The 13,098-nt window shown below is 37.9% G+C and overlaps 1 protein-coding gene across 4 annotated transcripts in view; it reads right to left on the reverse strand.

The window, feature by feature from the left end:
• The window catches only part of SYBU (syntabulin), a 40,231-nt gene continuing 27,133 nt past the window's right edge, over window positions 1-13,098 (reverse strand). For 2 of the 4 annotated variants that reach the window (XM_039354547.1, XM_039354550.1), the window contains 4 exons: window positions 9,857-9,962; window positions 3,577-3,783; window positions 2,403-2,552; window positions 1-1,803 (listed from right to left, as the gene is read on the reverse strand). In XM_039354547.1, coding sequence (XP_039210481.1) covers window positions 705-1,803; window positions 2,403-2,552; window positions 3,577-3,783; window positions 9,857-9,962 — 1,562 coding nt within the window. In that variant the 3' untranslated portion in view covers window positions 1-704. The remainder of the gene's footprint in view (window positions 1,804-2,402; window positions 2,553-3,576; window positions 3,784-9,856; window positions 9,963-13,098) is intronic. The other 2 variants (XM_039354548.1, XM_039354549.1) reach the window with 2 other exon arrangements.

The following is a 13,098-nucleotide window of genomic DNA, read 5'->3' on the forward strand; positions in this document are numbered from 1 at the left end:
TTCAGTTTCAGCATGCTTTATTTACAACATGTGATTCAAAGGGTTTTGCTTTCTTGAAGGATTACTGTATTAAACAAGGGGAAAAATAAGTTAATACATCACACATTTAAAATATTCCTTCATAGATTAACATTACACTTCCAGTAAGACTTCATTTAAGACTTCAGACAAATCTCAGTAAAATATATTCACAGCCATATTTATAAACAAAATAACACAATTTAAGATTCCCACCCATCTACATGAATACACTGAGGTGGAGGGCAGATTTGGTTATGATCCCTGGGTACACATGATGAATGGAATGCGAGCGTGACTGCATCACAATTGTGCCATTTAAGAAGCATAGACAACACATGCTGGGTGAGGTTATATATGCTGCCTTTGAAAGAATGAACCTGACTCTCACATCAGAAAACATTTGGTATCACAATCCATACATCCGACCACAGGATGGAAAGTGCTGATCATGCGCTATAAATGCACTTGTGTATACACATAATGGAAACAAGTCTCCATGCCATCAATAGTTTGCCTTCAATTTCAAACAATGAACATGTTGTCAATTAAATATAGTGCAAATCAAACATTTAGGAGCAAAACAGCCAGTTTCACCATGATGCACACCACTTTTTTTTAAAATGGCCTCACTATATAGCCACCAGAATTCAATCTCTTGACACACTATTCAAGACAGTGATTATCTAAGGTTGAAGAGTGAGTGGTTCATGACGAAGAGAATTTAAAGCCAGCAGGCAGCAACCACGAAACAATGCTCCAAAAGTGAAGATTGGAATTGTTCCTCCTTTCCTAGTACTAAACATCCACATAATTGTTGGCACAATGGGGGCACCAATGGCCAACAAATCTATGAGGAAGTTGCTGCTCCAATATCTTTTCACAATGTTTCCCTCAGACAACTTTGTCACATTCCCAAGGGTCTTGGTGTCATAGTCTATGAAATCCAATTCCTTCATGACTCGATTTTTGTAATATCGAGAATCAATGGCACTGGGCATGGGTTCCAATGGAGATAAGAGGATAGCAGAATTTGGATCCGTTGGTGTCAAATCCACAAGCAAGTTTGAGATACTTTCAGGATGAGACACACTGGATTCCACCAAAACTGGAGATGGGCTGATTGGACAACCGTCTTGGGTTTTGAATATGTTCTCAATCAGCTGCTCTATGCCTGACCTGTAGAGCAACACATCAGCCTGAACAGCTTGTTCCATTGCTTCACTGGGATTGTCAACCTCTACTTGGAAGTTGCCTAGGCTTTGCACAAGATCCAGATGGTTGAAAGTAGAAGATGTAAAAAGAACTGAGTGACCAAATTCAGGAGTGGTAGCATACATGGTTTCTTCAAAAATGTCATTCCCATTTGCAACATCATCACTGAGCAGTACACCGCTGTCTGCCTCCACCGAATGGTTCTCTGTGAGCATGCTGTCTGCCATCTTGGAATAAGTTGTACTCGTGGTGAAAGACTTGTCAGGTGACTCACATTCATATTCTAAGCTCTGATCCTCACGAGAAGAGTCATTCTGGGCCAATTCCATGCTCTGAAGCAAAGACTCCAATTTCTTGTTCTGGATGTTGATGTCCACAAAATACTTCTGAATCCCTTTGTCTTTCTCAGCCAGGCTATTTTTCATTGTTTCAATGACCTGCTTGAGTTGTTTAATCTCCTTTCGTGCTTCTTTCAAGGCAAGCTGGGCCTCCACACGATGACATTCTTCTTCAATCCAGTCATCCCGCATGCGTGCCAATTGAGATTTAAGTTCCTTGATTTCGCTTTCTCTAAAGAGGGGGAAAAAAAAGTTATGCTCTTTTGAGATTCCAACTCTGAGGATAAAGACATAGTGATTAATGAGGAAGTTGTAGGACAGTGGAGAAGTATTTCTTTTGATATCTTTTATTTTGTTTGGTCACAGAATAATACAGATCACACAGCAAGGGTTTTTTACATTCAACAGGAACTTTTTCCTAAGTTGCTGCATAGGCAACCCAATGTCCTTCAGATATTCTAGACAACAATTCCCACAATATTTTATTTTAGGAATTTGAAGTTAGAGGGCACAAGATTGCTTACTCCTGGTTTACAGTACTAGATCAACCAGAGGTCTTTAGTCTTTCCCAACTCTTATCTAGAAGTGCTACAAAACCAGAGTCTTTTGAGTAAAATACATATAGCTATTTATCTCTCCCATGTTGATTTTCCTTTCCAAAATTGTCTGTTTCTCCATCTAGTTACTTAAGCTTCTAAAACATTGTTTAGAAGCTCTGTAATTTAGGTTTATAATTGACATCCGTCTAGAATAGATGATGGAAAATAGCCTAATCACAAACCTCCAAACGAGCTTCTCCTTCTAGCATTTATTTCTAGCCCGAACTTTTACCTTTCCTGAAGTCTGCTCTCTGATTCCTTCAGTTTTGTTTTCAGGTGCCTCACTGTAACTTCCTTTTGTTGGAGAGGGGTCAGATACTGTTCTGGACTGGGTGGCTTAATCCCATGGTTCTCACCACAAGAGTTGTATCGTGCTGGCCGCCTGCAGTAGGAAAAAGTTTGTTACGCTTGCAGAATTGTATTGCATTCTGCATAGGTGATTTTAATTGCATTCCTATATGCCATTGATTCTCAGTTTTTAGCAATTTTAAGATGTGTGGACTTCAGCCCCCAGAATTCTGTAGTCAGGAATTCTGGGAGCTGAAGTCCACAGTCTTAAAATTGTAAAACTGAGAAACACTGCTATATGCTTTTACCTCAGAATAAGCATCCCTAAACTGGCTGCTTTTTTAAAAATGAAGCTCTCTCTCTCTCTCTCTCTCTCTCTCTCTCTCTCTCTCTCTCTCTCTCTCTCTCTCATACACACACACACACACACACACACACACACACACACACAAACACACACACAAAATGCCCGATTGGGTTGAAACAATTCTAGATTGAAATCTTTTTGGGAAAAAACACAATAAAAGTCTTGCCTTAAGCACACCAAAATTACATTATTCAAATCCTAAATGTCCAGTAGCTCAACAAGCCAAAAGTTAATCCACTGCATATTGTATAATAGTAGCTACAATCTACCTACTATGTTTCTTGTAACTGATTAACAGTCTAAAGACTAATCACTACACATTTTCTTCTGATAAAAACTTCAAAACAAGTAACCAAATGAACAGGTCAAACAAGGGCAAAGATAATAGAACTTAAGAGCAGCTTCACACAATGGAATTTCTTTCTGAAGCAGATGCAGGCTAAGGAATGGAAAATGGTGTTAGATTACATCCCATCACACAGGAGATGGGTTCAGAAGGAAAGAAAAATAGTTAACACAGACATTAAGTTAGGAATTTGACCTTTTGAAAGATTCCTTCTTCCAAGGGGAGAAAAAAATAGAAGAGCTTGTTCAAATGCTCAAAACAAGCAACTCAAAGATCAAGAGATTTCATGAGCTTGAAATAATGTGCCCTGGAGAAACTTTAGTGGCAGCTAGAGATGAAAGAGTTTAAAGATTTGGGAAGGGATAGGATAGCAAGGAGATAAATATTATGGAGAAATTCACTTGCCTAAAAGTTGGGCTATTATCATTTCCCTTGTATGAACCAGAATTGCTGCTGCTGGCTGAAGAGGCACCATAATTCTGATGGGGATTGACAGGACTCAACTGATTTTTGCATAGCATCAACAAGAAGTCCTTCTCACGGGTTGTGGTTGGGGGGCTGGACCCAGACTTATAAGGCAAGGAACCATGATTGCGTCCATGAGGCCCCCGACTAGAAGAGACAACAATATCAACAATGGGTTATAATACGTCTTTTAAAAGAAGACATGAAGTTGTGACAGTTTTTATTGATTGCCTTTCTCATTAATTACCAAGATCTCTGTAGGTTAATTTTATCACTGGCCAAATTAACCAGGTAGCATATATATTTAAAATGTTTATTTTGAATCAGAGTAGTTAACAGAGACATTTGCTGTATTCTTTCTCACTTAAGGAAGAATTTCTCTTTTATACCAATTATCTCAACTATGCATCCGTAGATTAACTGGCTTATTGAGCTAGTCCATGAGACTTTTACAATAAATCAACTTTTCTTTTTAAAATTTGTAAATGTGGATACACAGAGCTTCTACTTGATGGTTGCAAGTACAGAATTATTAACTGATCTAGAGTTAATATGGTATAACAGAAAGAGTCCTGGAGTGGGAACAAAGACATCAGAGTTCAAATCTCTGTTTGCTGGCAGATGACACCAGGACATTTTACAGGCTATTTTTACATGCCTCAAACTAAGGTTTCATAAAATATATTTTGGAAAACAGACCACCATCTGAAGTGTAGAAATCTTTATCATATGTGAAGAGAGTATATGATGAGAGTTGACTTCATGCCTTGTTAAATTGCCCTCCCCGTTGAATAAAAAAAATGCAGTAAGGAACAGTTTACCTGTATAGAATCCCCAGGTATTTTTAAAATGGCAATCAGGGTGTTGGCTTCTGAAACCAATACAGTTCCAGAGTCTCTTGACTGGAACTTTCCAAATTGTGTGAGCAGCAATGCAAGACTGCCGATATTTCACTCAGTAATTTCACTCAACTCTGCTGAAATCTTGTGAAATGTTAACAAATTTTACATTGTTTTGGGATGCCTTGCAGTGGTTTAGTGGGTCACCAACACTCAAAATAGGTATTATATGAGGTCTTTGCTGCTCTCTGAGCTTGGGAGTTTTCTTGCAGACATTTCATTACTAAACTAGTAGGTAACTGATGATGTTACCTAGTTTGGTAATGAAATGTCTGCAAGAAAACCACCAAGCTCAGAGAGCAACAAGACCCGCACAGTTCAACCCTGAACTACAAATATTCTCTTCTGACAGAAGATTTATTTGTGTATTTAATCACTGAATTTATATTCTACCTTCCTGTTTGTTTGAATTGATTGGTTAAAAATTAACAAAAGTACAAAATATAAAACATAACGGGAAACTCAAACATTAAAACCAGGTTTATTCCAATAATCAAAAGCTTGGGAAAAAGAGGTACATTTTTGCTATTTTATAAACTTTTGTTGAAAAAAGTAGGTTGCTGGTTCAGAAATTCTGGAAGTTGATATCCACAAATTCTAAAAGTCACTGAGATTGAGAAACATTAGTTTAGAATTGCTTGCCTGTTTTTATTTAATAATTGCTCTAAATTACAATGTGCAGAGGTCACAAGAGACAAAGCCAAGATTGTAAACATCCATGGTCTATTCAGGCACCATGCCAGACTGTAACCATACTTTCACTCTTTTTTCTTCTTCTAGTGATTGCAAATTTAATTTTGAAGTCATGAGACCTTGATTTCTTATATAGTAAAAGTACCATTTTTTTAAAAAAAATGTTTGATTTCTAAGCATATTTCATAACAACAACATGGCATTGACATAGTAATCAACCATGCTAACTTTGCTTTGACCACTGGTTGGAGAATCTATTCACTGGAAAATTATAGATCAAATACATATATTATGATAGATCTTTAATGTGAACACTGAACAAGTTACACATGCCTATTAAGAGCTCTCTCTCTCTCTGTGTGTGTGTGTTTGTGTGTGTGTGTGTGTGTGTGTGTTTGTGTGTGTATCTAATACATCTAATAATTAAAACTGTATCTTCTGAAGCATAAAAATCAGCTGACAAATAATAGGCAGAACGCCTGGATGAGAAGTCACCAGCCAAGAAGCAGGAAGTCTTAATTAGGGATCTCTTTGAATTGGTTTCCTCCACCCATTGCAAGGAACACTTTATATCATCCAGATGGTATCATGGGTGTTTGGCACAGAAGCTTCTCAAGACAGAGGTTAGTGGCTTGGATCCCATTTCTTTCAAGGAAAGGAAGAGGGGACGAAGGGAAGAAGAAGACAGAGCCGTACAATTGCACTGAATGAATCTCTGGCCCTCATGTGCGGAAGAAAAGCCACACTTACAATTTTAAACTAGGAAAATAGTGTCTCTGTTGTACATACATGGCATGGCCAAGATATTTTTGGCAGGCAGAGTTTAGCTCATTGATTCAAAGGCTCCATTTGAAAGAATATGATATAGAACTTTGGTGGAAAAGTAAAAGACGAACCCTGTGTTTTCCTTGCTTTGCTTCCTTGGTACTAATAAAGGAGAATATTTGTAGCTCAGGATTGACATGAGGGATCCTTGATGTTCTCTGAGCTTGCTTAATGTCTACAGAGATTCTCAGTCATCCAGGTCATGGTTGTCCCAAAGGCGTCCCACCATCTAGTCAGAGCTGAAGAAGCTTCTCGGATGAGAAGTGAAACTTCTTCAAAGAAAAACAAGAAAGTCCAGTTGCCTCCTGAAAAAGCACCTTTGGGACAATCTGAACTTGCTTGTTTTCATTACCCAAACTAGGTAACATCATCTGTGCGAGTAAGGGGTACAGTTTGCTGTCAGTTTATATTCTAGTGGCTTGTCTGTCAGCGTTGGTGGGGGTGGTCTTAAGAGATTCTTTAGTTGGACTGTTTGCTGGTGGTTTCCTTGGCAGTTACATGACTGGAGTATTGTTTACTTGATTTTTGGTCTGATGTTAACCTTGGAGTTCATCTGTGCTGATCTGGGTGCTGATTGCTGGTGGAGAGATGCTTGGGTCTTTTTGTTCCCTTTTGGGCTGGTTTATTGTCTCTTTTGCATAATTTATATATGTTGATGATGTCTGTGTCTATTGATGGCTAATTTGTCAGAGTGCCAGAGTGCCAGAGTGCTTCTAGAAATTCCCTAGAGTAGGATGGTCACATTTTCCCAATTGAAACTATGGTTAAATTTGTCTATATGCTGTAAAATTAAAGAATTTTCATCATGTCTTCTGACTGCTTGTTGGTGTTCATGGATGCATTCTGACACTGACAGGCAAGCCACTAGAACTGACAGCAAACTGCACCCCTTACTAGCACTGAAAAGAAAGAAAACAAGCAATCTCAGAGACCACCAAGGCCCCCTTTTGCTTCCTTGGCTCAACTAATTCATTTGTTGGGATTTGTCATCATGATAAACAGCTCCTGCCAAACATCCAGAATTCTTTCTGAAACCAAAAAGGATTAGAATGGAAACTGCCACGTTTTTTCATGTAATTCAAACTAATTTAGTTCTCTCTATAAAGAATTTTGTTAGAAAGAGGGGAAAATATTGACCACAATTTGTACTTGGCCAAGTGAGAATAGTATGAATGTAGGAACATGTGTGTTTAAATGTAAAACAGACCATCAGCAGTTGAAAAAAGTAACTCTTGGCTATAAAACTGAAAAATCCAACAAAAGAGTACAACATTAGCAGACAAGATGCTAGAAAAGAAACCGAACTGAACCTGGAAAGCTTCATAAAGTCTTCTTGACAACATGGGCATTACTTCCCTTTGTTTCTTTCAGGATGTTTTCAACTTCTTGGTTTAGCCCTTGGATTCCAAGAGTGCAAGCTAAACTGGTAAGTTGAAAAACATCATAAAAAAGCAAAAAAAAAAAAGCAAAAAAAGCAAAATATCTTCCATATAGTTATTAAAAAACTCCTGTCAAGCACCAGGAAAATCAGGAGATCCAGGCAGTTCAAATAGGTATTGATTTATTGTAAGCTTAAGCTGTCTACAAGAATATGAACTACTAATGATCAAAGCAATTTAGTGATAGGTAAAGAATTCACAATGGGCTGGACTTAGATCTCTTATGGGCATGAAGGGACTCATGACTGATGACGCGTTTGACCCCCTCTCTCAGGCTCAGCTAGAATAGGATAGGATAGGATAGGATAGGATAGAATAGAATAGAATAGAATAGAATAGAATAGAATAGACTTTGGAGGTCTTCTAGTCCAAACCCCTGCTCAGGCAGGAAACCCTATACCATTTCAGACAAATGGCTATCCAGTCTCTTCTTAAAAATTTCCAGCATTCACAACTTCTGGAGACAAGTTGTTCCACTAACTGATTGTTTTAACTGTAAGAAAATTTCTTCTTAGTTCTAGGTTGCTTCTCCCCTTGATTAGTGTCCATCCACTGCTTCTTGTCCTACTCTCAGGTGCTTTGGAGAATAGCTTGACTCCCTCTTCTTTGTGGCAGCCCCTGAGATATTGTAACACAGCTATCATGTCATCCCTAGTCCTTCTTTTCAGTAAACTTGACATATCCAATTCTAGCAACCGTCTCCTACAACTCCACAGTTATCAAAAACCATACTACCAGATTCAACCTGCTTGATTTTTTGAGGCCAGATATCACCAGCTAGACGAGACGACTTTGCTGGACAAACACTCTATTGGCCTGCATCTCCAAACCCTGTTTTGTAATACAAAGTAAGAATTTTTTCATTTCTTACATTTTCTTGGACTCTAATCCTCTTTATAACATTTAGCTGATGACATGGACCATTTATCCATGAAAGCATTTGCCTTAATGTATTTTTCAACCATTAAGTTAAAAGACCCTAGCAAGTGGGAAACGAGCCTGAAAGCCAATCAAAGTAAGCTCTTTTCTAGAATTTGGATGGCGACTACCTGGGGTTCCAAAATTGTTGTGAAACTTCTGAGGACTTCCAGAAGTTTCGGACTTGCATTATGGCAAGATGGTGGCTCACAAATTTAATAAAATTTAAAAAAAACCAAACCTGCCATTTTCTTAGCTCCCAATGGTCTGTGGCCCAAAGGAATCACAACTTTTCAGCATGCAACAAGACACCTACTCAGACTAATAAAACTAAAAGGGATTAAAGTTGTACTGGCAGAGGGTTAATAGCATTAAGAGAGTACAGTGAAGAGAACAAGGCTAATTGTTTCCTTGTTCTCTGAATTCTAATTATTTTTCACTTTGTTGGGTTGTAAAAGTAATATGAAGAAACTATGATAACAGCATTTTGCTGCAGTTTTATACCTTTAAGAGAGTTCTGGGTAATCATTTGATGGTCTGAAGCGGCTTTTGATATTTTTTTGATAGATCCTAAAGTTGCAGATGATGGAACACAGAGAAAAGTAGCTGAGACCCTGTCGCATAAGCGGTGACATTTTTTTTTAATCCTACCCTGCTTGGGAGGAGAAGTGGGACTATTTTCTTAATTTTAAGAACAACATTAAACATATTTTATTATTTAAACTTCAGTTTTCAGGTGTCCTTTGCTTCAAAACGGGCAGGAAAATGGATCTTTGGAAGCAGTACTTAAAGGGCTTCTCAGAACTACAAAAATGGATTTCAGGGAATCCTGTGCCTAACAGTGTCTCAAGATAATAATTTTTATGTAAACGTTAGATTCCTCTTTCTGCTACTTATCACAGATGTAACTTTGGAATGCATGCACGGATAGAATTGATCATTTAAATTATTTTCCTTCTCTGCTATACTCTAATAAAAGATAGTCTTCGATTGACAGTATAACCATTCATTTAATGACTGTTCAAAGTTAAACCAGCACTGTAAAAAGTATTTTAATAGTTTTTTTTCAAATTTTTCATACTTAATGACTGTTGTAGCATCCCCAGTGGTCACGTGACCAAAATCCCGATGCTTGTCAACTGGCATGTATTTATGACAGTTGCAGTGCGCTTGTGATTCCCTTTTGCAACCTTCTGACAAGCAAAGTCAATGGCAAAGCCAGATTCACTTAACAACTATGTTACTAACGTAACAACTGCAGTGATTCACTTAACAACTGTGGCAAGAAAGGTTGTAAAATTGGGCAAAGCTTATTTAACAGCAACTGTCTTGCTTAGCAATGGAAATTTTGGGCTCAGTTGGGGTTATAAGTCGAGGAATACTTGTAATGTCCACACTTCCCTATAAATAACCCAGATGAAAAGGGAATAAAGTGTTGCGACATACTTGCGGGGAAATGATGATCTCTTGTTTCCGGAACCAGCAGACATGTGGACTTCAGGAGCTGAAATGCTTCCTGTACTACTCGATGAACTAAAATCAGCTTCGCTTCCTGGAAAGAAAAAGGGAGGAATAAATTTGATGGAAATTCTAACTCAAAGATTAATGTACGGCATACAAGCCTCACTATGAATCACCACCATCATCCTGCCTGGCTTGAAACTTTCCCATCTTTGTAAAACTGGAAGGGCAGATCCCATTTTCAGATATTCTAACATTTTCCCAGGAATAAAGAGCAAAGACTACAACTTAAATTATTAAACAAGCAAATAAAATGTGGTTTCTTTTTCGCTGTTATGAGCTGCCCTGAGATTTTTTTTTTTTCAAGAGAAGTCTATTGTAATTAAAAACAACATTTTAATTCTTCAACTTGAAATCAATTTATTTGCTTGGGTTCCTTTTGTTTAGTAGGAATCAATTGACATGCTAAAGTACCTAGTCTTTTACAATAGCTGTTCCCAAAGAGACAATCCCTTAAAAGAATCCAAAGTATTCCTGAAAAGGACTTTTTTTTAGATATTGAAGAGTTTCCAGCTGGGAGAAAAATCATGCTTGGCAACAGATTTTTGATGATTCTTTCTTTCCTGCATGGCTTCCAACTCTATTTGCCATACAGTTTCATTTCTGCAACATTTTCCCAAGGAACTCTGCATCTAAGCCTAAAGCTGCAATCAAACTGAAATTTATATTGTGTTTTCTGCTATGGTTGATTAAGATTTTTTTTGCCCAATGTCTTTTATTGTTTTTTGCTATTGTTTTTACTGTATATGTACAGTATGTTCCAGGTTTCAATCTGATTAAGATGGGTTGGCACATATACATTCCTATAATAAATAATTAAATATCTACTTGATTCAGAAAGGGCAGCCAGTGGCGTACCTTCCACTTCCAGCCATCTAAGATTGTACTTCCCAAATTCAGAGGCAAAACATTAACTTTAAAGTGGTGCCATTTTTCAGATTTTTTTTTAAAAAAAGATAGCATAGGCACATCAAATCTCCATTGTATTTACCATAATCTTTTTTTTAAAAAAAAACAAACAAACAAAGAAGTGACAAGGGCACATGCTCTTTCTCTATTGATGTCACTGCATCACTGCCATAGTCCATTAAAAAGGGTGAACCTATGCCGCTTAACTCTGACTTAACAACATAGTGTTAAAAATGCTCTTCTGTATTAAATTAGATGGAATGGAGCCAGTGGCATCTTAATCTGGCCGGGGTAATATCTCAGTCTCTTCAGTGGACTTCCACAAACAAGAAGATTCTTTATAGTAATAGAACATAGAATAATAGGGTTGGATCTCCCTCTAATGAGCTTCCTGTAGACAAAGGATCAGGGAGAATTGACTCAGAGAATATAGAATAATAGGGTTAGAAGGCAGCTTGAAGGTCTTCTACTCCAATCCCCTGGCCATGGCAGGAGACCCTATACCAGGGGTAGGCAACCTTGGCTCTTTTATGATTCGTGGACTTCAACTCCCAGAATTCCTGAGCCAGCCATGCTGGTTCAGGAATTCTGGAAGTTGAAGTCCACGAGTCATAAAAGAGCCAAGGTTGCCTACCCCTGCCCTATACCATTCCAGACAAATGGCTGTTCAATCTCTTTTTAAAAACCTCCAGTGATGGAGCACTCACAACTTCTGAAGGCAAGCTTTTTCACTGGTTAATGGTTCTCACTGTCAGGAAATTTCTCCTTAGTTCTAGATTGGATCTTTCCTTGATTAGTTTCCATCTGTTGTATCTTGTCCTCCCCTCAGGTGCTTTGGAGAATAGATTGTCCCCCTCTTCTCTATGACACCCTTTCAAGTACTGGAAAATTACTATTATGTTACCCCTAGTCCTTCTCTTTGTTAGACTAGACATACGTAGTTTCTTCTATCATAATATTTTTCAACTTAACCATAATATTATTCATTGCTCTTTGGAATGAAGAAACCTACAGTATCTGCTGTGATAAAATATTAATTTTGATTTACTGAATTAACCAACTGGTAGGGTTAACTGCTGAGCCAGAAAAGAATAAACCAGCGTTACAATATCCCAGCAAAGGGTACAAATTCAGACAGAGAGACTTCTATGTGTGTAGTATTTATACTGTAATGACTTGTAAAAATATTATAGTGTGTTCACTCGGGAAAAATGTTCAGTAATGCAGAAGAAGAACAAGAAAAGTAAACAAGCAGGCTTGAAGCCATGCTCTGGGTCAACCTTTTGGATATTTTACAATAAACAACAGATTTTGTAAAGTGTTTATAGGCCCAGTTTCATATTTATGTTGGCTCAAAGTCTTCCTAGATTGTAAAAGAGGAAAAGATGTGCTAAAGTGCCATGTTTTTCCCCATGAATCACAATGCTTTCAATTTTAACTAGAAAAAAAAAATGTAAGAGGGGTTGGGCAGAATTTTTTCCCCTTAATAATAAATAAAGCATGGCAAGCACCTCTGTTGCAGCTTCATCTATCTCTCCTTTTCCTGTTGTCTAGAGGTTTCAGAGACACTCAGTATCAATTTCTTTTTATGTGCATAGCTGCATCCTTTCATCTGCATGCCCTCAACTCTATCTTAATATCCCTCTTACTTTAATTTCCTAACAGTTTTATGGTGCCACCAGAACAGAACATGGATATTGATTTTTGCATTTGTAACAACCACCCTGAGCCCAAAAAGTTCAGAGATCTTTCACCATCAAAATCTCTAGTCTCGTCATTTCTGAGCAATTTTCAGAGGTAGCTTCTTTAAACCACAAAGATGAGACCTTACACAGGAGATAACTTAAACAACGTTGGCCTCTTTTGCTTATATTTGGAATTGTGTATTTACTCAAGGTTTCCAGAATGGGGAAGAGGGGGGGAAACTCCTCACAAAAAAGAAAAGCTGTAAGATCCTCTTGTAGAGGGATGTATAATTTATGTATTCTGTGGAGCATAATTTTATCCTGGTGTCTCCATGGAGACAGATCACTTAGTAACCCCTCACATCAGAGTAACTGGTAAGCAAACCTAGCCGATACCATAGCAACCAACTTGACTAAAAGGTAGCCTATCAGCAATTGAGTATTCTCATGAATAGCACTGCATCCCATTATTATGTTCTGCAGGCTAGCTTCATCAAAGGGCCCGCACTCCCTTTGAGAAAGGTGCAGGAGAAGACAAGGGATAGAACAAGCCAAAAGAACAATAGGAAAAGA

The sequence above is a fragment of the Crotalus tigris genome, unplaced genomic scaffold (assembly GCF_016545835.1).
Source record: "Crotalus tigris isolate CLP2741 ecotype Arizona unplaced genomic scaffold, ASM1654583v1 scf7180000018559.1332295, whole genome shotgun sequence".
NCBI lineage: Eukaryota > Metazoa > Chordata > Lepidosauria > Squamata > Viperidae > Crotalus > Crotalus tigris.